The sequence below is a fragment of the Glandiceps talaboti genome, chromosome 3 (genome assembly GCF_964340395.1).
Source record: "Glandiceps talaboti chromosome 3, keGlaTala1.1, whole genome shotgun sequence".
NCBI lineage: Eukaryota > Metazoa > Hemichordata > Enteropneusta > Spengelidae > Glandiceps > Glandiceps talaboti.
Window position 1 is genome coordinate 19,965,109 of NC_135551.1, and position 25,894 is coordinate 19,991,002.

Below are 25,894 nucleotides of genomic sequence, written 5' to 3' on the forward strand. Positions count from 1 at the left end.
TATGTATGTATACTTGTGTGTACGTAGGTTTGTGTGTACGTAGGTTTGTGTGTGACCTTGTGCCTGCACATACCCCTGCCCATGCATGTGTGCATACGTGTAAACATACATCTGTGTGATCTTGCATGACTTGTGTACATGCATGTCCACATGTACATGTAGACCTGCTGGCATTTTGAAGGAAAACAATTCCCAACACTAACTATTCAACATATCATAATTTGTTCTTAATCAAGGTTGTACACAGGGACCTGAAACCCAGCAATATCTTATATGTCGATGAGAGTGGGTCACCGGAATCACTAAGAATAGCAGACTTTGGCTTTGCAAAACAACTACGTGCAGACAATGGCCTTCTTATGACACCTTGCTATACTGCTAACTTTGTAGCTCCCGAGGTAAGATTTTATTTCAAATATTGTGCCTGTTAAAGTATGTCAGAATTTCTTCAGATGAATGTACTTAAACGGGAACACCACTCCAGGAAATAAATGTATTTTCATCAACTTTTGGTTCTGGAGAGAGATTTCATGATTTCACATCATGTAAAGTTTGTGTGATTGCCAAGAAATGCTAAAATGTAAAAGAGAAAACTTTAGATTTGATGTCCCTGTTTGTACGTTTCCATCTTCAGGTTCTCAAGAAGCAAGGTTATGATGCAGCTTGTGATATCTGGAGTCTTGGAGTTCTACTTTATACCATGCTAGCCGGGTAAGTTGTATGTCATGAACTTTAGGTAGCAGTGGTAGGTGGGTAGGTCATAGGCCATGAACTTTAGGTAGCAGTGGTAGGTGGGTAGGTCATATGTCATGAACTTTAGGTAGCAGTGGTAGGTGGGTAGGTCATAGGCCATGAACTTTAGGTAGCAGTGGTAGGTGGGTAGGTCATAGGTCATGAACTTTAGGTAGCAGTGGTAGGTGGGTAGGTCATAGGCCATGAACTTTAGGTAGCAGTGGTAGGTGGGTAGGTCATAGGCCATGAACTTTAGGTAGCAGTGGTAGGTGGGTAGGTCATAGGCCATGAACTTTAGGTAGCAGTGGTAGGTGGGTAGGTCATAGGTCATGAACCTTAGGTAGCAGTGGTAGGTGGGTAGGTCATAGGCCATGAACTTTAGGTAGCAGTGGTAGGTGGGTAGGTCATAGGCCATGAACTTTAGGTAGCAGTGGTAGGTGGGTAGGTCATAGGCCATGAACTTTAGGTAGCAGTGGTAGGTGGGTAGGTTATAGGTCATGAACTTTAGGTAGCAGTGTTAGGTGGGTAGGTTATAGGCCATGAACTTTAGGTAGCAGTGGTAGGTGGGTAGATCATAGGCCATGAACTTTAGGTAGCATTGGTAGGTGAGTAGGTCATGAACTTTATGTAATCATCAACTCTGCACGTTGCTAGCCAAGTAGTTCATTTATGTGTCTCTGTATGTCTCAGCTAAGAGAGACTATTTTGTAGAGTATGAATTATAAACAGTGACCTTGTCTAATCCACAGGTACACACCGTTTGCCCACGGTCCTGATGATACTCCAAAGGATATTCTTACCAGGATCGGGGAAGGCAAATTCTCTATGCAGGGTAACATATGGGATCATATTTCACCTATGGCAAAGGTAACAACACATACTCTCACCAAAAATATATAACACTTTTAAATCAAACTGTACCGGTACCCAGACTTTTAGTCTTATCACGACCTTTTATTCTTGACCGTTAACCTCAGCAAACTGAAATTTTGACTCATTTGAACTACTGACCTAGATTTGGATCTTTGTGTCTAGCTGACATTTTATGTATTGACTGAAAGTGTGACCTTTGAACTATTCTGACCTTTGACCCAAATTGTGTTAACCTCTTGACACTGATTTCAATATTTGTATCTAGGATTTGAAATTGTGTTAACCTATTGACACAGATTCTGACATTTGACATGCTATGACCTCTGATTTGGGTTGTACACTACTGACAGAATTGTGTCCAGTGTACATATTGACCCTTGCGCAATCATTTGACCAAAATTTCTGTCTTTGTACCTAGTAAGTCCTGACAGCTTGACCGATTGACCCCGACCTTTGCTCTTTTGGTATCAATGTAATAAACTGACCCTTGTATGTAAATTTGAAAGCAGTCTGTATAATGTAACGTTTTTGTCTGTATTTTTGGGATATGTTAGGATTTAACAAGGCGTATGTTACACGTTGATCCAGCTCAAAGACCAAGTGCAGCTCAAATATTAACCCATGGGTGGTTTGCCAGCAAAGACACTTTACCTCAGAAGAGATTGACAATCAGTTGTGATGCCAAAGCCGTAAAGGTAAGAGGTTATAATGAATTCACTTGTTGCCACTTTGCTGCACAATATTTCCTGACAGGGAACTAGAGATAGATGCATTATTAGTAGTGTATTCATATGATTGGTAATATTTGTATACAAACAAGAAACAAAAAAATTATGTAGTACACCCCTGATGCTGCTGACAAAACATCGGTGAAAATTTGTGATTCTCTTCCAAGAAATATGTTGACTCTGTGAGTAGAAATTTCATTACTATTAAAGTATAAACATTCATTCTTGCAAAAAAAATCATGGTGTTTGAAAAGAATAATTAATGAGATATGTAAATCAAATATTTGAAATATGTGATTTCTGCCTTTTTCATTGAAAATTTTCTTTTCTTGCTTCTGTATTTTCAGGGTGCCATGAGAGCAACGTACTCGGCACTTTACCAGTCACCGCCACAGCGCCCTCTAGAGCCAGTAACGGCATCAACTTTAGCACAGCGTAGAAAAATAAAGAAATTGAGTTCAACCAATGTGTAATTAAAGAGTCGTGTGAAAAAAAAAGATCATAGCCAATTATCAAAGTCTGAATTCCTATTAACGATTTTTAAGCAAAAGAAAACGGATGAAACGGGATAAAAAGTCGTACTAATCATGAAAATTGTAGTAAATTACATGCGATAATACATTATTTCAGGTTTTGATGATGTAATATAGAATGATTAGAAATATGTAAATGCAGAATCCCACAATGCAGTATGGGATGAGTTCAAAGGTCAGGTGTTGTCTGTTGTAGAAAGAATTATAGAAGTCTTGAAGATTATAACGGAGTTTGAAAATCAAAAAAAATATTATATTGGAATGATGGCAGAACAAAAGGATTGCAAAATGCTTGGAATTTGGGATTTTTGTGATAGTTAGCAAGAATCGTGTAAAGTCTGACCAATGTACATACACAGAAGAAAAATCTTTAAAAAATACAAATTATACTAAAATTATGACCAAAAGTTGAAATATGTAACTGTAATGAAATTATTTTACTTTATTGTGGTTCAAGAAAAATTAGTTTTTCTGTCAAAATCCTTCGATAATGGTCTGTTCAGTCAAAGGTTACGTCAGAGATTATATGGCAGAGCCGACAGCCACAAAAATCATGTTCAGGCTGGTAAAATTCTAGGTACATGATGGAGGATCGGTGTTTTTGCTAAGGTTGGGTAACCCCGGTAACAGAATGGAGGAGCATGGTGAGACTGGTATAGTTTGCAATACATTGTACCATAATTTGGGAGGGGAACCCCGGTAAAATGTCCGGGGAACTCAGGTAGATTTTACCTACTTACCACCCTCAACAAAATCAGTGAGGATACACGGTTGATGGTTAGGTATTGCAGGACAGAAATGCATAATCATAGACCATGTGGGAAATATCAATGAAAAGCATATTCAGGTTGGACAAATTTTGTTATATCCCCGTATGATAGTTGGAGATCGTACGAAAGAGTGCCTGATCATATGCCACATTGCCACTGTCCACACACCATAAAAATGTTAAATTCTCTCAGACATTAAGGTGGGACAGAGAAAATATCACATGTTCACAACTACATAAGGAGCCATAATACCAAACTGACTGATATTTTCAAACATCCCATATTCCTTATTAGGCAATAGAGAGCCAGGATGTGTGATACCGAAAATTATTGCATGGTTGTGTTTGTTTCTATTCGCAGCATTACACAGTACTGCAACTATTTAGATGTATGTTATGATATTAAACCAACATACTGTTCAGTATTACACCAGCATATGCATCGTTTTACTGCACACTATAGTCTTCAAGAAGTACCTGTCATTCCTCAAGGGCTTCTCACCCCTGCAATTCCTAAATGGTACAGTCGAACTGTTGTGAACCGAGACATACCATCACTGCAAGGGATAGGGACAGCCTGATTTATTGTCAGTCTTCCATTTTTTTGTGTATATCGAGGTTTCTTTGTCAGGGAGCTTTATTTGGTTTTCAACATCATGGCAAACATGTCATAATATCTTGTAAATCTGAAGGGAAAAAAAATCTATCTTTTATGTACAATAGTGAGTACTCTTATATTGAGCAACATAAAGTGATTATTAGCTACACATTTTGTACTCAAAATGAATGATCTCTGAAGCAGTATTGATAGAAAAACTTAGACATTTGATCTGAAAGGAATTAATAGAATGAAGCTAGCTGTTGGGTGTAAGACAATTTTTGTACCACAAAATTGAATTTTTTTCTTTTGAATTGTGGAAAAAAGTATAAATGGCAGAAGACATGATTGAAGTGGTTAATAGTTGTATATAATATATTGTCTTTCTAGTATTTTTGTGTTAGGTCAAAACAGGAATTTTGCACTGTATAAAAAATACATATAGGAAATTATTAAGCTTGAATTTTGCCAAGTGTTGTAATTTTAGCGAGTATACTAAACTTGGGGCAGACTAGTAGTTATTTTCGTACAACAATTGTTGTATTGGCAACATGCACCGATATCACATATCTGACATGAAGCTCACCAAAAATAGAATTACCTTTTGCCAAATTGACAATCTGTTTTTCCCAAAGATGTTTTGCTCATTTTAGTCGTTCCAACAAAGAAAGTGAAAAAAAAGGAGAGTAAAGAGAAGCAAAGTAGTTTTGACCGTACACATCTTACAGCACCTCATGTTGTCTTCTGTGTCATATCACCCTTCTGACTAATGGTTTAGTCTTAACTTCCCATTTGTGATGCATGGAACAAGTTAATGTTGGCAGTCCTGTAGGTGGGTTAGATTCATCAGACAGAATGGGAAGTTCCAAGAAACTTAACAAATATTAATTTTGTGTAAGGATAAACGTATACTTCTGTAGTATCCAATATGTTATATGTTTTTTTTAGTTTTGAGAAAAAAAAATATGCTGTAAGGCTTCAGAAATACTTCTGTTATATTTAGTGCCAGTAAAGTTTTGAAAAAAATGGAGCATTTCAAACATTGTTAGGAGTTTTCAGCTGCTCTCCTTACAATGACTTTTTTTGTACGCCAACTTCTTTCCTTTCATCCTGCTCAGACTAATTTAGTATCCATGTAATTTTTTTAGAAATATATGGACGTGTTTCTTTTCGGAATATTTTCGAGTCTTTCCTGTAATCAATATGTTGGACATAAAGAACTGATTACAAAGTTTAGATAATGCACATTGGCTTAATATACTTGACTAAAGCTTGGGTACTTGTTTTGAAACTTTGTTCTTGTACTTATGGAGTCACAAAATCATACATTTAATGATAACATTTGAATAAAAATTGCCATTGATACATTTCATATACAGTTTGCGTTAGTACTTTGTACGATATAGTTTGTATGGTTTGAGTCTTGTGTACATCATCCAGTGTAGAAACAGGCAGTACTCGTTAAGGGTGTTTATTTGGGATGTACAGTCTTCATTTTTGTTGAGGCGTTATAAAAACATTTGTTGGGTATAAGATACAAGCAGCTATAGATGCATGTTAGGCTAAAATAAAATGGATATGACGTTATGAATTTAAAAAAAACAAAAACTTTATATTCAGCTCATTATAATATAAGAATACAATTTTATGATTTGAAAAAAAAAAGAACTTATGTTGTAAACATATTTTCAAATGAATGTGTGCATCCTTTAATTAAAAGTATTGAATTATTTTGAGAAATTCCAGGCCTCTCCAAATCATAACCTAGCACCATGTTTTTCACATGTAGGTCCCATTCTAGTCACATGTTGTCCACATGCACAAGACAATGTTAGGCACATGCATGGTGCATGGAAAATACATGGCTAGCAGCACCTCATCAAATGATATACTTGTGTGAACAACATTTGCAAGTACTGACAAGAGAAAATTTATAATTTTTAGAATTACAAAAAATTCACCCTGTTGCATGTGTTTAATGTATTATACCAGGCTTCATGGTTTTGATCAGCAAGTAAGATACTTTATTGAGCAAAAAATTGCCCCTCCCCCCAAAAAAACAACAACAAATAAATAAACAAAAACAGAGAGGATAAATCTAGAAAGACGTATTATGAGCAAACTTTACTGTACTGTAACTTATAATCAATAGTGTGACACAGAATTAGAGAAATGAAATGGTGACCATTGTGAATGGGGCATTACAGGTATTCCTTTGATAATGTATGCATTGAAAATGGTGGCCATATTGAATGTGGCATTGTGGGTATTCATTTGCTGTTATATGCATATAGATACTGCCTGTATGTAGTATTGAGAGAGAAACAGACTTGATCTGAGCAATATATTGATAAAGTGGAATATTGGTAGGATTTAGCGAATGTTTGTCTGGAATATGATGATTCCGATGATTTAGCCAAATCAAAAATTATAATGCTTGTATCGACACAAATGATAGAATTTGTTTTCTTTGTAGAAATCTGGTTGTTTATCAGATCCTGGTTGTATCACATTACCAAAGTTTTGTATGAAATAAATCAAAGATGAAACTCTAAATATTAGGTGTTTGAGTTGTTATTTTGGACTTTGTGTATTATGTAGTATACGTATATTCTCTAGGTCATCTAAGAATCATGAACTGATGATTGTGTGTGTGTGTGTGTGTGTGTGTGGATGTGCATCATTTAAAGTCAAAAACCATCAGACTGAAGGCTTTGGTATTTGCTGGGGACATTACTTTATGTGTGTAGATGAGATATTGTTAGTCCCCGCGGACGAAGTCCGGAACGGGGACTTATGGATTGGGTTCCGTCTGTCCGTCCGTGCATCCGTCCGTCCGTCCGTCCGCAGCCGTTTCTTGGAGATGCCTGTACCGATTTTTTTCAAACTTGGTACAGGGGCAACATGCTATGGCATACATATGCACGTCAATTTGTTTTATGATACGATCCAATATGGCCGCCTAGCAGCCATTTTGTTTGCGAATTTTCCCTGTCTAAAGCCATAACTCAGACATGCTCACACAGATCTCATTCAGAGTTGGTATTAGGACAGTGTTCTATGGCATATATGTGCATATTCATTGTTGTCATGATACGATCCAATATGGCCGCCTGGCAGCCATTTTGTTTGTGAATTTTCATGTCCAAAGCCATAACTTAGACATGCTTGAACAGATCTCATTTAAAGTTGGTATTAGGACAGTGTTCTATGACATACATGTGCATATCCATTTTCATTGTGATACAATCCAATATGGCTGCCTGGCAGCCATTTTGTTTGCAAATTTTCCATGTCCAAAGCCATAACTCAGACATGCTTGAACAGATCTCATTCAAAGTTGGTATTAGGACAGTGTTCTATGACATACATGTGCATATCCATTTTCATTGTGATACGATCCAATATGGCTGCCTGGCAGCCATTTTGTTTGCAAATTTTCCATGTCCAAAGCCATAACTCAGACATGCTTGAACAGATCTCATTCGAAGTTGGTATTATGACATACATGTGCATATCCATTTTCGTCATGATACGATCCAATATGGCTGCCTGGCAGCCATTTTGTTTGTGAATTTTCCATGTCCAAAGCCATAACTCAGACATGCTTGAACAGATCTCATTCAGAGTTGGTATTAGGACAGTGTTCTATGACATACATTTGCATATCCATTTTCATATTGATATGATCCCCCATACCCGAACAATCCTTTCTTGTTGTAGGCATGTTCCATGTCCGACAAGCAGACACAACATATCTAAGTCTGTTTGATTTAGGTTCACAAGTGTTGTTGCGTGATCAGAGTAGTGCTAATTCCTTAAAACCCAATCATAGCGGGGACTATGTCATTCTCAATGGCTTGTTCAAATGAAAATTATCACACCAAAGGTGAATCTTGGCCTGAGAAAATGCTTCCAGTCTCAGCCAAGAATGAAAGGTTACTATAGATGTCACAAAATCTTAAATCTTGTATGGGGTGCTTCACACCTATTTGTCAATTGCACCAAGATATGCCTAGCAACAGACTATGCCCATAGCAACAGCCAATTGATAATGTATATTGCAAATAAAAACTGGAATGGGTAGTAAGCAAATGGGTAAACATTCAAAACATATACAAATATGCCTAGCAATAAGACCATGCCCATAGCAACAGCCAAAAGATGTTGAGTATCGCAAATATGAAAATAGAGATAGTAGGCATGTTGATGAACATTTTTAAATGGTCCACTTTTGCCTAGCAACAAGACCATGCTCATAGCAACAGCCAAATGATGGTGTATGTGGCAAAGGTAACAACAAGGATAGTTAGTCAAAGAAGTAAATATATTTTTTTTAAATGACAAGTCACCAGCAACTAAGACACTGCACATAGTACAACCCATATCACCAAAGTAAAGCATTTCCTGTATGTACCACAATTGTTTATAGCATTCATATCAAGTATAAAAGTATACTGTTTCATTTGCTAATTGACCACATTAGAAAGGCTACATGCTAGGCTTGTAAATAAACAAATTGAAACAGTATACTTTTACACTTGATATGAATGCTATAAACGAGTGTAGCACGTACAGAAAGTGCTTTACTTCAGTGTTACTCGTTGTTTTAGCAATTGAAACAGTATACTTTTACACTTGATATGAATGCTATAAACAAGTGTAACACATAGAGAAAGTGCTTTACTTCAGTGTTAGTAGTTGTAATATGAAAAAGATTGTGCATATTGCACGGGTAACAGCAAGGATGGGTTGGCATGTGGATGAACACAGTTGTGCTACAATACTATTGGTGCTATTTTTACAATTCGGTTCTCAGAGGTGAGCCATATTTTAGAAATGGGATCAAGGGAGGGTCACATTTTACTGATTGACTCATTACATTGTTAAACTTTGCAATATTTTGTGATTTTGGCCTTTACACAAATTTACTGTGGTGGTAGTAGTGGGAAACAATCAATGCCTTAACATTCATTGTAGTGGTAATTGTGGGATTACGTCATTAAAACCATCGATTCTGGGACTCCTGTCCTTTTCCATGCATGCCTGATCCCCCCCCCCCGTAATTACTTTAAGGCTTCCTAACTTGTGAATTTGATTAAAATGTAGCAATCATACAACTCAATTTTGTCATTTTTTTTACCAAGACGATAGGATGTAGCAGTATAACTATGTATTAACGAGTAACACTGAAGTAAAGCACTTTCTCTATGTGCTACACTCGTTTATTTATAGCATTCATATCAAGTGTAGAAAGTTATATATATCAATGGGTTTATTTACAAGCCCAGTATGTGGCGTTTCTAATGTGGCCAATTAGCAAATGAAATAGTATACTTGTACCCTGGGACGTGTACACTTGATATGGATACTATTAACGATTGTGGTACATACAGAAAACGCTTTACTTTGGTGTTATGGGTTGTAAAAAGTGTCGAGCGAAACAATAGGGGTGGGTGTACACTGTCCGCGACACTTGTGGGAACGAGCCGTGTCACACGCTCGACCATACTGTGAACATTTGGTAAAGCAATGTTACCACAGTGAGATTGTTGTGACGCTAGACAACGCGATTTGATTGAAATACTAGTAACTGACTTCCATTGTGAAAAAGCCAGTGATTGATAGCCAAGCGATAGACTGGTAAATACGTCATACCTGTATATAATTGGTCTATTGTGAATATGTCACGCTGGTGGATATGTATAAAAAGCAGAACCAAGATATTTGAATAAAAAACGTGTTTACTATATAGCTTCCGCCATCATGCATATATCAGATGTTTTGACAATGATTTCTGTTGTCGTCTGTACCTCGTGTTCTTTTAACCTTAATACCGCATCAAACTGGCGCAATCCTGATTGCGTGTCTTTAAAACATGACTATGTTGTCTAAGAATTGATACATGACGTCCCCCGGATCTCAGACCACTACTACTAGAGAGCTCGGATACATCCATTATTCACAGACTGAAACAACTTTGATTTGAAAATCACTAAGCTTAAGTTCTACGTATTCTTAAACTTTCCACCCATTCTTCAAATTGCGGTCATTGACACCACAACCAAAATTAGGTCATTATTACAAACCAAATCTAAATTTAAGATGATAGACAGATATATGAGGAGAGGGCCTGAGGACGTACATCGAATATACATGGGAATCTGAATGTAAAAGTAGTTGTGTAGTGCAGTAATTTCGTTACACTTCACTTCATTCCTCTCTTGGGAGTGTCGGGGAGGGCTACCTGCTGGACGTAGTTAACACGGCGCCCTCTGGAGGGCCAAATCACTTCATAGTATTTTCGAATACGGTGTTCCTTGTCATGTGAAACTACAACTTGAAACAAAACGTTACCTGCCAGTGTCCACTTAGGCCTAAAAAAAATAATTGTTTTGTTCCGGTTACCCGACCCTACCTAGTTTTTCACTGCCGACCCTTAACTTTTTTTTCTTCACTTTTTCAAGGAAAAATAATAAAATCGCAAAATTTGGGAAGTCTCACGAGAAATAGTGGATGCGAAACTGACATCAACTTAAAAAGACAATATAAAACCGTTCTTCCAATCTGTAATGTCTGCACATCTGATCGGAAGAAATAAATAACACAGACCATTTGGAAAACAGTGGAAACCTGACCTAGTATGATAAAATAAAATAAAAAATCTACCCACCCCACCTATTCTAAAATTGAGCGTAATCAGAACCTCGCAACTTTTTTTTATAATAGGCCTAAGAACAAAACGTCTTGTGATATTAGTCCAAGTGAGTCAGCCCCGAAGATATATAACGATCGAGCAGGTGACTCTGTTTCACGACTGGAAATCTGTCACCCTAACTCAGAGGGTAAAACTTTGGCAGTTTGCATTTTTGCTATTATGGTACTGTGTAGAGGTGACGTGTCGTACCACGTTATCATGAGTTACCATGCACCACTTCAGGTTTTAAGTAGAGCTGAACGGTACGACGTATATCATGTGTTACAATCGAGGACAGGTGATGAGGGAACATGCTAACCTAAAACTACATGTATAAGAAAAAATAATTTAGAATTGTGAGACCACGGCACGGCGAAGTCTGTACTGACATTGTATTCGTCTAACTTTTACTGTGGGATCGTCCAATGTTCTACTGTCGTGTCCAATTCGCCCGTTAACGAATAGTCCTCTGAGTTAGTTACATCGATACCGTAGTCAACGGAATTCTTTACTTTGGGGTTGTCCAATGTTCTGCTGTCGTGTCCAATTTGCCCGTTAACGGTTAGTCCTCTGGGTTAGGTACACTGATACCATAGTCAGTGGACTTTTACTGTGGGATCGTCCAATGTTACTGTCGTGTCCAATTCTCCCGTTAACATTTAATCATCTGAGTAATAGTTACATAGATATACCATAGTCGACGGACTTACTATAGGATTGTCCAATTCAAATGAATGTGTTACTGTCGTGTGCTAACATCGTCGCAAAAACCACGGCCTGTTTTACGGCACCGTTCTTAACGAGCCTCCCACATGTAGTGGTAGAACTAAAAAACTCTGGTTTGTGAGAATGTGTGCTATTCGCCCGTTAAAGTGGCCAAATGGATGACAAATCGATATTTATTTTTGATTTTTTATTCATAAAACAACTTTATGTGTATGTTTTTCTACTGGGAAAAAATGATGTGAAAGAACACACACCTAGTCAATGTTTGTAACTCAATAAATTACAAAAGTTAGAAAATAACTATCTGAAAAATTCATTATTGTACGTACAATAGCAAACATTTTACACACTTTATTAATGTTTGATAATTTATTGAGTTACAAACAAGGATTTAGCATATGTTGTTTCATATTATTTTTTTTTTCAAGTTAGAAAACATAGTAATGTTTATGACTGAAAAATCAAAAAAATAATACGTAACCCCTTTTTCATCCATATAACGGTCAGACGTATGAATCCATACCGGAGTCAACAGACTTTTAGTGTGGGGTTGTCCAATGTTCTTCTCAGTGTCGTGTCATATTCGCCCCCGTTAACGGCCATAAAGCACCGGTACGGTACCTTAGTCAACTGACTTTTACAGAAGGATTGTCCAACGTTCTACTGCCGTGTCTGACTGTGGAATTCGAAGGGTCTGAGTCGCACCGGTAAAGTCGTCATTTATCCCGTGAAAAGACTGGGAGATCTCCGGGATCTCCTCCAAAGTACGGAAACTAAGTATGACAGGCCCACTTATACTCAGCAGAAATATAGTCAGTCATAGCCGTGCAATTGTACAAATTGTGTATACGTGTCACACGTGACGGTGGTGCACCATTCCAAATTAACGCCGGAATCCACTCACTCTTACTCGTGATAGAAATTTAAAAGTTACTTTACAACAGCGACAATGGAGATTTCGACATACCAAGATAGGCCAACTTACACTACTCGATCGTGTGACACGTGATAAACTATTGAAAATTTGACTATGATTAAAAGTACACTTTCAGTAGGGTGACTTTTCAAACATCTATTTTTTTTTCTCAAGTGGGCACACATTATCTTAAGTTACTTGATTATAGGGTGGGTATATCAAAAGAGAGATCAGAGGAACCGCTATCACCGGTACCCACAGTGTATAAGATCTACCGTGACTACATCGAACAACAATGGTGTTAGATTGTAGTTTTGTGTCTATCAATAAGCCGAAACCCCGATTGCCGATGTAGTATCCCGGTGTAGTATGACTCAACTTCCCCGAAAACTCGAGCTCCTTTCCGACATTCTTGGAGCCCTCTAGCGATGAGATTCGACCAGTCTAACACAATTTATATTCTGAAACCGCTAATAATATAAAACACGAACTTTTATATGAGTGACATTTTCTAGTATCGTATAATGAATTCCGGATTTTGCAGGACAGTTAATTGGAGTGGGAACATATTTCATTTTATTAGTTGAACATTTTACAGAAAATTTGAAAAAAAAAAATACTTCGGTGATATATATTGACGATTTTATCGAGCGGTTGAATTTAGTTTTTATGTCTGGGTAACCGAGACAACGGTCCTAGAAACTCTAACGTTAACTTCCACCTATTGTATTCTCAATAAAATACATGAATACGAACCACTTCCACTTCCGTGTTTTATCAACTAGGCCATTTCATGGAAATTAAACAATGACGGATATGACGTCAATTTACTCACATGATACATAAATCATTGAATTTGAATCTTATTGAGAATCGCTTTACACCTGCATCACATTGTCCTATGACGACCACTTTCCTCTCCACGTGATCGTAGTACTCGTCACTTTCCTCTCCACGTGATCGTAGTCTCGTAGACTGGACGTTTCACTACTTTGCAACGTCACATGTTACTATTAGTGATATGACATAATTATAATGGAACCACAGTCTGGGTTTCACATTTTCGAATTACTGATAAGGTTGCGAGCATTATTCGTTACTACGTGTATAAAGTAAGTTTAAGTTATAACAGTTAATATTTGCGTCAGAACCACACCCAGTTAGTAAACTTGTAAAAAAATAATGTCCCGCCTATCAAATTGATTTTATTGTCGACAGGTTCCTTCTACAAATTGCTGTTATTTACGGTAAATATACATAAAAACTAAATAACGATTGCAATGTACAATTTGTACTTCACAGCTATATTGTGGAAAAACACAGGCCTCTCAGTATCTAAGTATCTCTGAGTATTTAAATAAGGTAATCCCCCCCCCCCCCCATATCAAAAGACAGAAACCGTAACGGTTGTATGTACAGAGTTGAAATTCTGACCGCCATGCACCAGCGGGAGTTGACAGTGGTTGTACGTGCGCGATGTTACGTCATATCCTGTGCATCACGGTCAGTACGTCCTGTTTTCGAACAAACGGACGGGCTCAGAACTGTGCATATTCATTACAATTGGCGAATTCGAAGAAAATAAATTGTCAAAACAGAATATAAGGGTGATACGATTAAAATATCAGGTTTGCTGTTGTACGCAAGGATGACAGTTGTTTGAATTTTAACGCCAACAAAATTTGGAAGTGTGTCGTCGTTTAGAACTTATGACGTCATGAACTGTTATGCCGGTAAAGTGTTTTAAATTAAACTAATAATGAAATAAAAGTTATCACTAGAGGTTTAATATACATGATATCAAAACAATCCAAACATTGATGGAAACTGTTCGATTTTTTCCAAAATATTGTTTTCTTGGTTTCTTTATGAGGCAACGGTAAGCTTAATTCGCTGATCATTCACGGAGCAGCTAATGAACGTTGATTGAACTTTCGCGAACGACCAATCTGATTAAAATCTGATGTGTGAAATTGCAGCTATTTCTTCTTATCTCTGTTTCCTACTTTTATTAATTGCCGCCGTTTTATTTGTTTTTTGTTTAATTCCGTGAGTGAGATCCCTTTTCATGTAGGAACAAGGCGCTTACTCACGGAACAAGAAAGAACGTAGGAAACAGGTAAATAAAGAAATCACGCCAAAGTTCACTACATCAAATCAGATTAGTGATCGCATATCGACAGGCCTCATTCGTTGACATCCCATTCTAGTTTAGTATGGATGCCAACTGTGGTCTAACCACATGTACGTGAGTGAAGGTATAAATCGTAACGATACAGTATAGGAACTAGACTACATTCTAGTACACATTTTAAAAATCGGTTTCCTAAATACGGTGCTTGTCCCCAAAAACGAAACTTCTGTGCTACACGGATATTGTTTGAAAATAATACAACGTGTACTTGAATTGCTATCATTATTATCCGTTGCAACTTCCGTGAAATCAGTACATACAGCCCCTGTACGCACGTAGGATTAAAGCATTCACATTGCAACCTCTATCCTATTAGATCCACAATTTTACAATTGGGGGTTAATCGTGATTCAAATCTTGCAGGTCTGATCTGAATTCAGAAAGAAATGTCTGCGGTGACCTACAACCTGCAGATTCAAGGACAACCACTATTAATAGTTCGACCATCATGACCGCTATAGCGTTAACCAATGATATAGGCCTAATAATACCAATCTGATTAAAATCTGGTGCGGTGAAAATGGCTAGATGTTTTTATTTACCTCTATTTCCATTGTTCTGTGTCGTTTGTTTTGTTCTGTCACTCGCTCCAGTGGTCAAGGACCTTTACGTGAATATTCCGGGAATATTCCCACGCAAAGGCAAGGCGGCGATCACCCGGAACAAAACAAACGACACAACGCGATGGAAATAGAGGTAAATAAGACATCTAGCCGCAGCACCACATCATATTTTAATCAAATTGGGCCTATTACGTACACTTTTTACTAGTCTAGTTCCTATACAGTATCGTATTGTTACCATTTACACACCTCCACTCTGGTTTAATTAGAGATATAAACCACGTGGGCATCCAAACTAACTCTTGACTGCTACCAGATCACATTGTATGCAGCCGGCCATGACCCACTAACGCCAATCATTTTTTAAAGTCAGTTGAAGACTGAATTAGTTGAACACCAACAATATTTACGCTATAAACACAAAAATACATATTTACAGAGCCTTTTAATTTTGAAAACAAATTACTAAATAAATTACGCAAGGAAAAACGAAGCAAGTGAAAATCATGATTATTTTTAACACAAAATGTTTGCATCGACCATGACAAAACAAGGGAAAAACCTTTACTATGTAAGATTTGATATTCCGCCATTTTCCCCCTTTTTCACAAAATAAAGCAATTACTCCTCCAAAAAGTCGATTGACGAGAAGGGGTGGCGGCCATGTTGCAGTCGGCTGAGAGACAACATTTTCAAATCGGAATGACACGAAACTAAAAGGTGTTCACATACACTTGGTTCTCGTAAACGTAACAGGTGTTCACGTACATTACTTGTCTACAAACTATGACATAGGTAAATTCTAACTGTAAGTGTCGCATATATGTGCCACCTCGTACTTGTTGGAAATTGTTGAATTCCCTGTTATCTATGACGTCACTCGCTCCAAGGGTCAAGGACCTTTTACATGAATATTCCGGGAAGTCATTACAAGACTACTTTGTACAAATATCATACGAAAAATCCTGAGTAAAAAATGAGTAAGGCTATTTATGGAATATCGCAAATGAAAGCTTCTTAAGTATCCCTTCAAGAGAGAGAATAGACACAGATTTCGACAGGCGATTCCGACTTCAACATTTCAGTTACGTCGTAGTGAAAAAGCGAGTGAAGGACTCCGGCCGTACCGTAGAAAAGTTGCGTTGTTCAGCACAGCGTCTGATACACCTGGTCAAATACAGGATAAAGTTGGAAGACAACAAAAAGGTAATTCGCCATTTTTTCCTTCTTAATTAAACACACATGAAGGCAATACTTTATAGACTCGATTTAATTGATGAAGACTTGAGTTCACCAAACCTCCGGCGTGAACTAAAATGTGGACACCATGAACAGATTTGTACGCGGCGTCAGCTTGACACCAGATACAGTGCGTCGATTTATGTTTTCCAATAAATGCCCTGCTCTGATAAATCATTAAATTGAAACGCGAACATGAGAGGTTGACGAACAAATGAAAAAAACACGTTTGATCACCGACACAAGAAGGAACAAATAAGAAAAAAATAACCCGTAGTTTATTGTGGAATTATCACTTAGTATCGTTAAAAAAACAGTCACCACTATTTCAATATGTATATAGTCTAGCAGACCAGAGTGACTCTAGAGTTTCAAGTAGGCTACACGGTGTTTTTACATCTCAAATTACATAAAACCAAATACAGGTAATGAAAACATGCAGTATTCAAAATGATACATTTTGTCTCACCATCAACATAAGTGATATTTTGTGATATTTTGTTTTATGTAATTCGTAGCAAAAAAAACCCTCTACAGTCTATATGGTTTGGTAGTATGTTTTTCGAAATCGAAAATGGAATTTTGATGATCTTGTCGTTTTGCTCTTTACTTCCGCCTGTTCTCATCGGAGTTTCCAGCCTGCCTTGCTGGCACAGCACACACACCAGGGTCACGTGATGTCGTAATAACGACGTTCATTTGATCTGACATGATGAAAGCACGAAGATAAACTTATATCTATCTTAGCAGAGCATTTAAAATATTAATTTATTCTCGAGAAGAATGGGGGGGGGGGCTTTGTCAAACTTTACAAGTAGACGGGATATTTTGAGCCCCCTGTGCCACACTAGGTGATTTTACTTCATTGCGGATGTGTTGAATATCAGTGTGACTATGAGAGACATAAACTCGGTAAAATTGGCCATAAACTATTTATCCCGCTACAAAAATCACAAACTTAGATTTAAAAACTTTAACCACTGATGTGATGTAACGAAATGTGAAAACCTGACATTTTATCGTAGGCCTTAATTAAAACGTGTATATAGGTCTAAAGACATTTGCGACAAAATGTGGTGAGTGGTGAATATAAGCCAGTAGAACGCGGAAATGACGTAAAACAATCGAAGCGCGCGTACCAGTAGATCGATGGATGTGATGAAAAAACAACTGAAACATTTTTCGTCATCCGATATAGAATTCATTATTTTATTTGCTATGCGCCCACACATTTAAATATTGTTGGTGGAATATTGCCATATCATGATATCTTTTTGTAATCCACTTGCTCAGTTCAAGAAACGGAAACATACTAGCGCGCCCTCAGTCGCCTACAGTAAAGCACCTGAAAGTCGAAAGGGCAGAAGCGTCACTCATTGTGACGCAGCTGTAGTGATTCCTTGCACGAATTCGTGACTTTTTTTTGAGGAGGTTTGAAAACCGATGACCGATGACGTCTTCTCTTACTTGTTCAATATCATTTATATCCGGAAGGTGCTCATCATGTTAAGTTCCTTTTTAGATTTCCGCTTAGTCTCTCGAGCTCTTTCCTCGTAAAGAACATTATAAACACCGGTCATATCAACTTCAAAATCTATATAAAGCTTAGATATCCGAGATTTATGAATCAGATAACGCATATATCTTTTAAATAAACTCCAAAATGCCACATAATGCCACTTGTCAAACAAGTAACCATCATCGGGCATTTAAGAGCATGGATGTAAATTTTATATAATTTCATCGTTATTATATTTTTAGCATTCTTAGGGACTGGTCATTTTCTCGGGCGGGGGGGGGGTGAGTTGCGGATTTCTCCATGCCCTGTTTATAAAACCCAAAACAGGTTGCCCCCCCCCCCATCACTTAATTCTAAATTATGAAGCCCCATACCGTTTTCACATGTCAGGTATTTTCACCGTGACTCAGAGAGTGAACAGTTTGAACATGTCGTTGATATCAAATACATAATTAGCAACTGATATCTATACATAGTATTGAAATGTTTAGTTTAAAAGCATGCAGACATAAACACGAAGGGCGAACAGCTTGAGGTGGGGATATGTCCACCTCTCATTGCGATCCAATGGGGCCTCCCCCTAGAATCTGGAGGTGTTTTTTTTTACTCTTAAAGCAATTTCTTTAGGCTTTTGAGACCATTCGGCCAATAATATCCCAGCTTCAAAACAACACTATCAACCAGAAAGTACTCTAAACAACCATAGGGTTGAAATATATTTGTTCTTCAAAAGTGTAAAGGTCGGCTCAACTGATGATTATGTCATCGGTAAGGGGAGAGTTGGAGAGTGTTTCTACACTGAGAGTCTTAAGCAATTTTTGGGCTGTGCACAGCCCCATAGGCAATAATTTCACAGATTTCATAGTACCATCTAAGATTAGCAATTCATTAACCTTTATACGTATAGGACTGAAATGTTCAAAGAAAATTTTAATAACATCATGACAGTAAACGGGGACCGTATCTAATTGTTGATTAAGTGCCTCACACTCGTCGGGGGGGGGGGGGTGCGAGGATGGTCCTAGAGGGTCACCCACTAAGAGCCCTGGAAGATTTTTGGCTCTCTTTAGGACAATTTTTAGGTTATCAATAGCTTTTAAGGTAATAATTTTACATCTCCGAAAAGTTAAATTGAATGTACGTTTAAACTGTACGTATTTGCATGGCTTGTACAGTAACTAGTATTGCAGTATGGTATTATATGTATATGTAGATAAGCAGCGTTTCTATAGGCAAAGTGATATCAAAGAATATAGGCAAAGAAAAATACTATAGTTAAGACATAAATGAATTGGTCTTCCATCACACTTCAAAACACAGTGACCACCTCCCCCAATTAAAAGTTTCCAAAGCAGGGCGACCACCCCATTCACAATTTCAGGCTGACACAACTACGAATCCACTGACAACCCCCCCCCCCCCGCCGAAGAAAATGACAGGTCCCTTACGTCGGTTGTGACCAAATACATGTAACAATTTCTGAAATGAAATCGACCCACCCTTTCTGTAAGTTTTCTGTCTACAAATATAGAAAATAAAAGAATGGTGTTTTGTGAGCTGTATGTATTTGGTAGTCACTTTCAATATGGAGAGGTCAAATGATTAATTATACACAATATATGCATCTCGTTGTACTCGTCAATTTGTCTATCCTTGTCTAATACTACATATATATATGCCCTTAAACAACGCCAGAGCTTAATACCATTGTAGGGAGGGGGTGGGCGGGCATGTGAAAGAGACAGACAGCCAGACAGACAGCCAGACAGACAGACAGACAGACAGACAGACATACATACATACATACATACATACACACACACATACATACATACATACATACATACATACATACATACATACATACATACATGCATGCATGCATGCATGCATCCATACAGACAGACAGACAGACAGACAGACAGACAGACAGACAGACAGACAGACAGACAGACAGACAGACAGACAGACAGACAGCTATAGAGAAGGTATGTAGGATACAATAAGTCAACCAAACCAAATGCACTTTTACATAGCGAATACAGTAGTGTATGCGCCTATTGGCTATAATTTCCGGTTTATGAAAAAGAAATAAATTTCCTTCAATCTAATTTTTCGAGAATCATTCCACTCATCAACGAATCACGATGCTTGAGCATCCCCGGGCTAGATCCCCCGATAAGAGTTGAGAAATGAACAACTCAATCTCAAATGTAATACCTTTCATAATCAACAACGTTAAAATATTTACCAGATGTTTCATTACGTTTATAATACGTTTTTTTCAAAGAGTTGAGTCACATTACAAAGGATTTTGTTTTCTGCTTCTGGATATTTATAATACCGTAGGAGAAGATCTCTCATCTTATTTCACTGATCGATATAAACATGTACTGCGCAATAACAAAGTTGCTAAGGCTCTACACCGAATCATGAATTGTTACAGTAATTACCTTAGCACGCTTTATGGAAATCAACCATCTAGTAAGTCACGATTCCGCATATTATATCTGTATTATTTATGAATTGAATAGGCCAATCTAATTAATATTTTAGATTTTACATGCGGGATGAATCTGACGGACTGAACATATTACTTTAAATTGAAATGGTCTATTACTGTATATAATATCCTGCAGGATGTGTTCTCATCTTATATATAAGTCTTTTGGTGGACTGACCTTTTTTATTGTCACTATTACATGGAAGGGAAAATAGTCGCTGCCTTTGTGGGTTTTAAAGTGTTTGTGTGGATTTTTGCGTTGCCATGGAAACTAAATCAAATAATAATATTTCTTCAGCCCAATATTGTTGGTATTATCTTTTTTTTAAAGTAAAAACATACAAAAAAAACCCATAAAATATTGAGAGATGCTACAAAATACAGCAATTTACTGCCATTCGAGTCTCCAAGTGTTCTTAACAAAAGATGATAAGGTGTCTAAAATTATCCCGGGGTATTATGTGATCATTGTTGTGTATATATTTGATAAGTACGTTATAATCCCGTGAGGTACAGGTAGGTTCAACTGCAAAGATTGGAGAGATATTAAAAACCATCGTGGTCTTCTGAACAAATAGAGAAGTCACGATGTTACGGTCACAGGGGACCACGTGATGGTTAACGCTATTTACTATGTAAATTCTCAATCACGACGAACATCTTTAGTGAGGTACCTGTATAAACTAATCGTACAGTGCCGATTCACCCGTTTACATCGCTAACATGAACTGCTGTAGAACAGCTATTGGAAAGGTCGACGGAAAGTGTCTAAGTGGGATGGTCTTTACTAAGGTTAGTTTTTCGACGCACATTTCAGTTCTTTTATAATAGCTCTGCCGCACCGTAGAGAAAACTGTTTAACACGTGTTTAACTGTTTATTAGTTTAGATTGGCTCGGAGCGGAAGGAGGGAAGTATTCCGAACCGAGATATGTGAAACAATTACTAGTAGTATGAAAAAACCCTGACGACTAATAGGTTCTCTGTGATACAAATTACAATACAATTCACAGACAGACAGACAGACAGACAGACAGACAGACAGACAGACAGACAGACAGACAGACAGACAGACAGACAGACAACCAGCCCGTCCGACCGTCCGTCTGTCTACCATGTATTTACTCTACCAAAGGCTATCAACAAGCCATCCATTTTTCAACAACAATATTAATTCTCTCAGCTAGTAATCCATGTATGTATGTATGTATGTATGTATGTATGTATGTATGTATGTATGTATGTATGTATGTATGTATGTATGTATGTATGTATGTATGTAAAACTCTCATTGTATTCATAATTGTCATTTTTGTAAGTGGCCATATGGATGAAAATTGGGTATTTATTTTGGATTTTTAATTTATAAAACAATTTATCACAGCTTCCTACTTGAAAAATCAATGTACAAGAACACATGTCAAGTAGTTGTTTGTAACTCAATAAATTGCAAAAGATTAAAAAATGAGTAAAATGTTAGTTATTGTACATACAATAACAAAAAATGTTACAAAAACATGGCCATTGTTGTTTCACATTAAGCTGTGATAACATTGTTTTATAAATGTAAAAATCCAAAATAAATACCCACTCCTCATCCATATGGCCACTTTAAATACCATACCACATTTACTGCACATGCTGCAATGATGGTGGTGGTGGTGGTGGTGGTGGTGGTGGTGGTTGTGGTGGGGGGGGGGGCTATTTACTTCTTTCAAGGCACGAACGATTCTATATTGTGGAATATGACCCAAAGATATAAGGATAACTACCGTTTTGGCAAACCACAAGGAAGGGCATATATGATAAGAAAACATTAATCGATAAAATTCAAGACGGGTTTCATTGATCAATTCAAAGTAAGTTCTCAAATGAACTACTTTATACTTGGACGTACGTACACCGGGTTGCAGATTACTCATTCCATATGTTTGATACAACCAACCATGTAGCAAGCAACTACGAAACTGCATACGCTACACTTTATCACTTTGGGTGGCAAGATCGCTATTTGTTGCTAAATTTCGTCTGACTGAACTTAACAAACTAGACACGCGGACGCCAATAATATTTTGATATACTTCTGCATTTGAAGTCTGCATGATGGCATATTGATCAGTTGAATTCATTTGGGCAAAATGTAGCAAGAAACTGTATTAACCATCCTGCTATCTTTAAAGTTTCACTAGCTGGAACTCGAACGTTTTGTTTTTTTATCGAAAGTATGTTGTTAGGTACAATAACTTACTCTTAATGTCGTACACCCTGATCAATATTGCATCATCAGTGGATAGGCGTATTTTTGTAGCTGTATACAATATAAATCAAATCAAATCAAGTTGATTTTGGGGTCCGCACCCAAAAATCAGCGCCCTCAACGGCGATCGTGGTTTCATCCCTTTTCTGCACTGCTTGTGGATGATATCTACCACTGGTTAAGATGCACAATTTTCAGTGAATTTATTGTGGTTGTTTGATTGAAAAATGATACTCATGTGATAACTAATACAGTTTTAACTTAGTGAGAAATTCAAAACTCAGCTTTCCCCCAAGATTCAAACTTGCCACTACACTTCCTACAGATAATATTGACCATTTATTAACAGATATAATGTCTTTTTTTTAATAACTAACTGACTAATTTCTGGTGAATATATTTTTGGTCATTTGATGAAAAAAATATCCCTGTTGCAGCTAGTGCAGGTTTAAAAGTATAGTATGTACACTCAGTGTCTTATTGGTTTCTGTACGCGATTGTATAAAACAGACAGAGTATACAGTAATCTGCAATGCACTGTAGATTGTGAATTCAAAGCATCATGATGTACACATACATACATACATACATACATACATACATACATACACACTGACACATATGCTTTTTCCCCTAAAGTTTTAACTGCTCAATCTATCGACTGACATTTTTCAAGAGTTATGATAGAAAATATACACACACGGGTACCGGCCGGTCACTCGTACTTGTAAGCTCGTATACGTATAGTATGTATGATGTAATTAATCGACATATGGTGTAACACACAGAACGGTACCGGTTATATAGATCGATGGAAGAATTTTAATAGAAAATAGATAGGCAAAGCATGATTTTTGTCACGACGTCGGAAAGTTACGTTGTATAATTATTTGGCATATGCCGTGCCCCAGTCTATCTCAGTACAGTCGGCCTTTTCGAAGCCATATTTGCCAAGTCTTATATAACTCTCGAGAGGTCGTCATCGTCGTAACCATCCTCATCCTACCAGGTACCCAGTTGTACAGTTAGGTTGACTGTTGGGGACAACGTGGTTCCAATCTTACTCAAGTACTTTATATAAGTCATTAGGGAACAAACGGCATTGGTGAGGTTCAGCCCTGCAACTTGTACGTACACTCCAAACAGTTCATTTGAACGATTCGACGATCCTAACTCAACACTATCTACTTTACACAATTTCAAATCACCAGTCAAACAAAAAATAGATACAAACAAACAAACAAACAAACAAACAAACAAACAAACAAACAAACAAACAAACAAAACAAAACAAAACAGCCAAATTGTAAGCTTTTTTTATTTTTTTTATTTTTGTCGCCCCCCCCCCCCCGACGGTTGCATATTGTCAAACGGTAAGTTTCGTGTATAAAGAACGAGACTTAGTCGACTTGTTCACACTACTCCATGCTTTATTCTACATTGGCCTATTCATGTACGGCAAAAGCGTCTGATCGAGAACATTTTATATTACTAGTAGGTAAAATTGTATGATTCTGTAACATATTGACAGCGTTTATGCATGAAAAACGAAATAAAGCACCTTGAAAAGTCACCTTTTAATGTGCTCTTGTCAAAATATATTTTGATACGTGATAGCCCCTTTCACAATTTTGTGTATTCGCGATTTACAGCACATTTGGTAAATTCGCGTCGTCGCAAACCACGCACCTCTTTACGGCATCGTCGAAAACGTGCTTCATATTCGTTGCGTCAGCATCAATATTGTGCTCGCTTTGCTTTGGCTTGCGAGATTGTAAGTTCGTCGTTTTTTTTTTCACAATATGACAACCTGGTGTAGTTTAATGTAGTGAAATCCCATGACGCAATTTTGTGTGAACGCTATGTATAGTCCGCTCTTTTGAGATGTATAAAAGGTGTTGTATATCGGACAAACTTTTCTTTTACTCTGTTGCGCAATCTCCAACTGACTGAAACGCTGGGCGTAAATTTTCACTTCCGGAAAACCCAAAATTAAAACACATAATAATATCGAGGAAGGAGTTTAACAAAGTTGGGTACATTCATACCCACAGGGAAGTCACAAGTTAGAGCGATTTCCTGGTTCGTCATCACCTTTGGCGATTCTGCAGCTGCACCAGAAAGTAAGCGTGCCCTCGCCTCGAACAACAAATGAATGTGGGTTATTTTATAATTTAGGAAGAATAATTTTGAAGCTGCTGATGTAAAACTGCAAACATTTTGATTAGTCGTGCAAACATTTTGCGTACACATGTTGAGTTTGAATGCCGGGGTTGAATGTCAGGAAACCGTGAAAGATATTCAGGTGACACACAGTTGGCCAGTGGCCAAGCACAACAGTGTCAAAGGTCGCACGCCTGTCCAATAACACAATAGGGCGTGGATATAAAGATTTCTGAAGCGCACGAGAAATCAAATTTGATTAGTACATGTGTATACATCAGAATGTTATCGGGTAAGTACCTGTCTGAAGACCTGCTGCAACGACCTCAATAATGCAGGAAGTAGTGGACTGCATAAAAGTGATTTCGTCAGTTGATTTTTTTAGTTTCTTATCGTGAAGTATCGTGATAACACAGGTAAGAAATATGATATCATATGCCTTGCTTGTTTTTTTTTGTATATGCAATGTTGAAAGCTATCATTTAAAGTAGAAAGCTCTAAAAAGTGTGTCTCTAATTCCGTGTAAAGTTTTCTCAGTTCACACTTGCTTTTATTTCGTGTCTTTTCCTAAACTGTGCACGCCTACACATTACATACTAGGTAGACTCTGACGGTTTTCAACATTTTTCGTTACGCGGTGCGCTGTCGTGGTTTACTTTGTTGTGGCAAGGAGCCTTGCACGATGTTATTATATATGCAGTGCGCTGTCGTGGTTTACTTTGTTGTGGCAAGGAGCCTTGCGCCATGTTCTTATATACGCGGTGAGCTGTCGTGGTTTACTTTGTTGTGGCAAGGAGCCTTGCGCCATGTTCTTATATACGTTGTGTTGTATCGTTTTCTTTTGTTTCTCGTTGTTTTATTTTTTTAACATTACGCATTTTTATG

The 25,894-nt window shown here is 37.4% G+C and overlaps 2 protein-coding genes across 4 annotated transcripts in view; both read left to right on the forward strand.

The window, feature by feature from the left end:
- The window catches only part of LOC144432795 (ribosomal protein S6 kinase alpha-3-like), a 76,815-nt gene extending 70,069 nt beyond the window's left edge, over positions 1-6,746 (forward strand). For both annotated transcript variants that reach the window (XM_078121074.1, XM_078121075.1), the window contains 5 exons: positions 237-398; positions 635-711; positions 1,482-1,599; positions 2,160-2,300; positions 2,681-6,746. In XM_078121074.1, coding sequence (XP_077977200.1) covers positions 237-398; positions 635-711; positions 1,482-1,599; positions 2,160-2,300; positions 2,681-2,806 — 624 coding nt within the window. In that variant the 3' untranslated portion in view covers positions 2,807-6,746. The remainder of the gene's footprint in view (positions 1-236; positions 399-634; positions 712-1,481; positions 1,600-2,159; positions 2,301-2,680) is intronic.
- Positions 6,747-25,401: 18,655 nt separating this feature from the next.
- Positions 25,402-25,894, forward strand: part of LOC144433463 (uncharacterized) — a 60,843-nt gene continuing 60,350 nt past the window's right edge. The window contains exon 1 of one of the 2 annotated variants that reach the window (XM_078121796.1): positions 25,402-25,425. The gene's annotated coding sequence lies outside the window, so the exon portion shown is untranslated. The remainder of the gene's footprint in view (positions 25,426-25,894) is intronic. The other variant, XM_078121795.1, reaches the window with a different exon arrangement.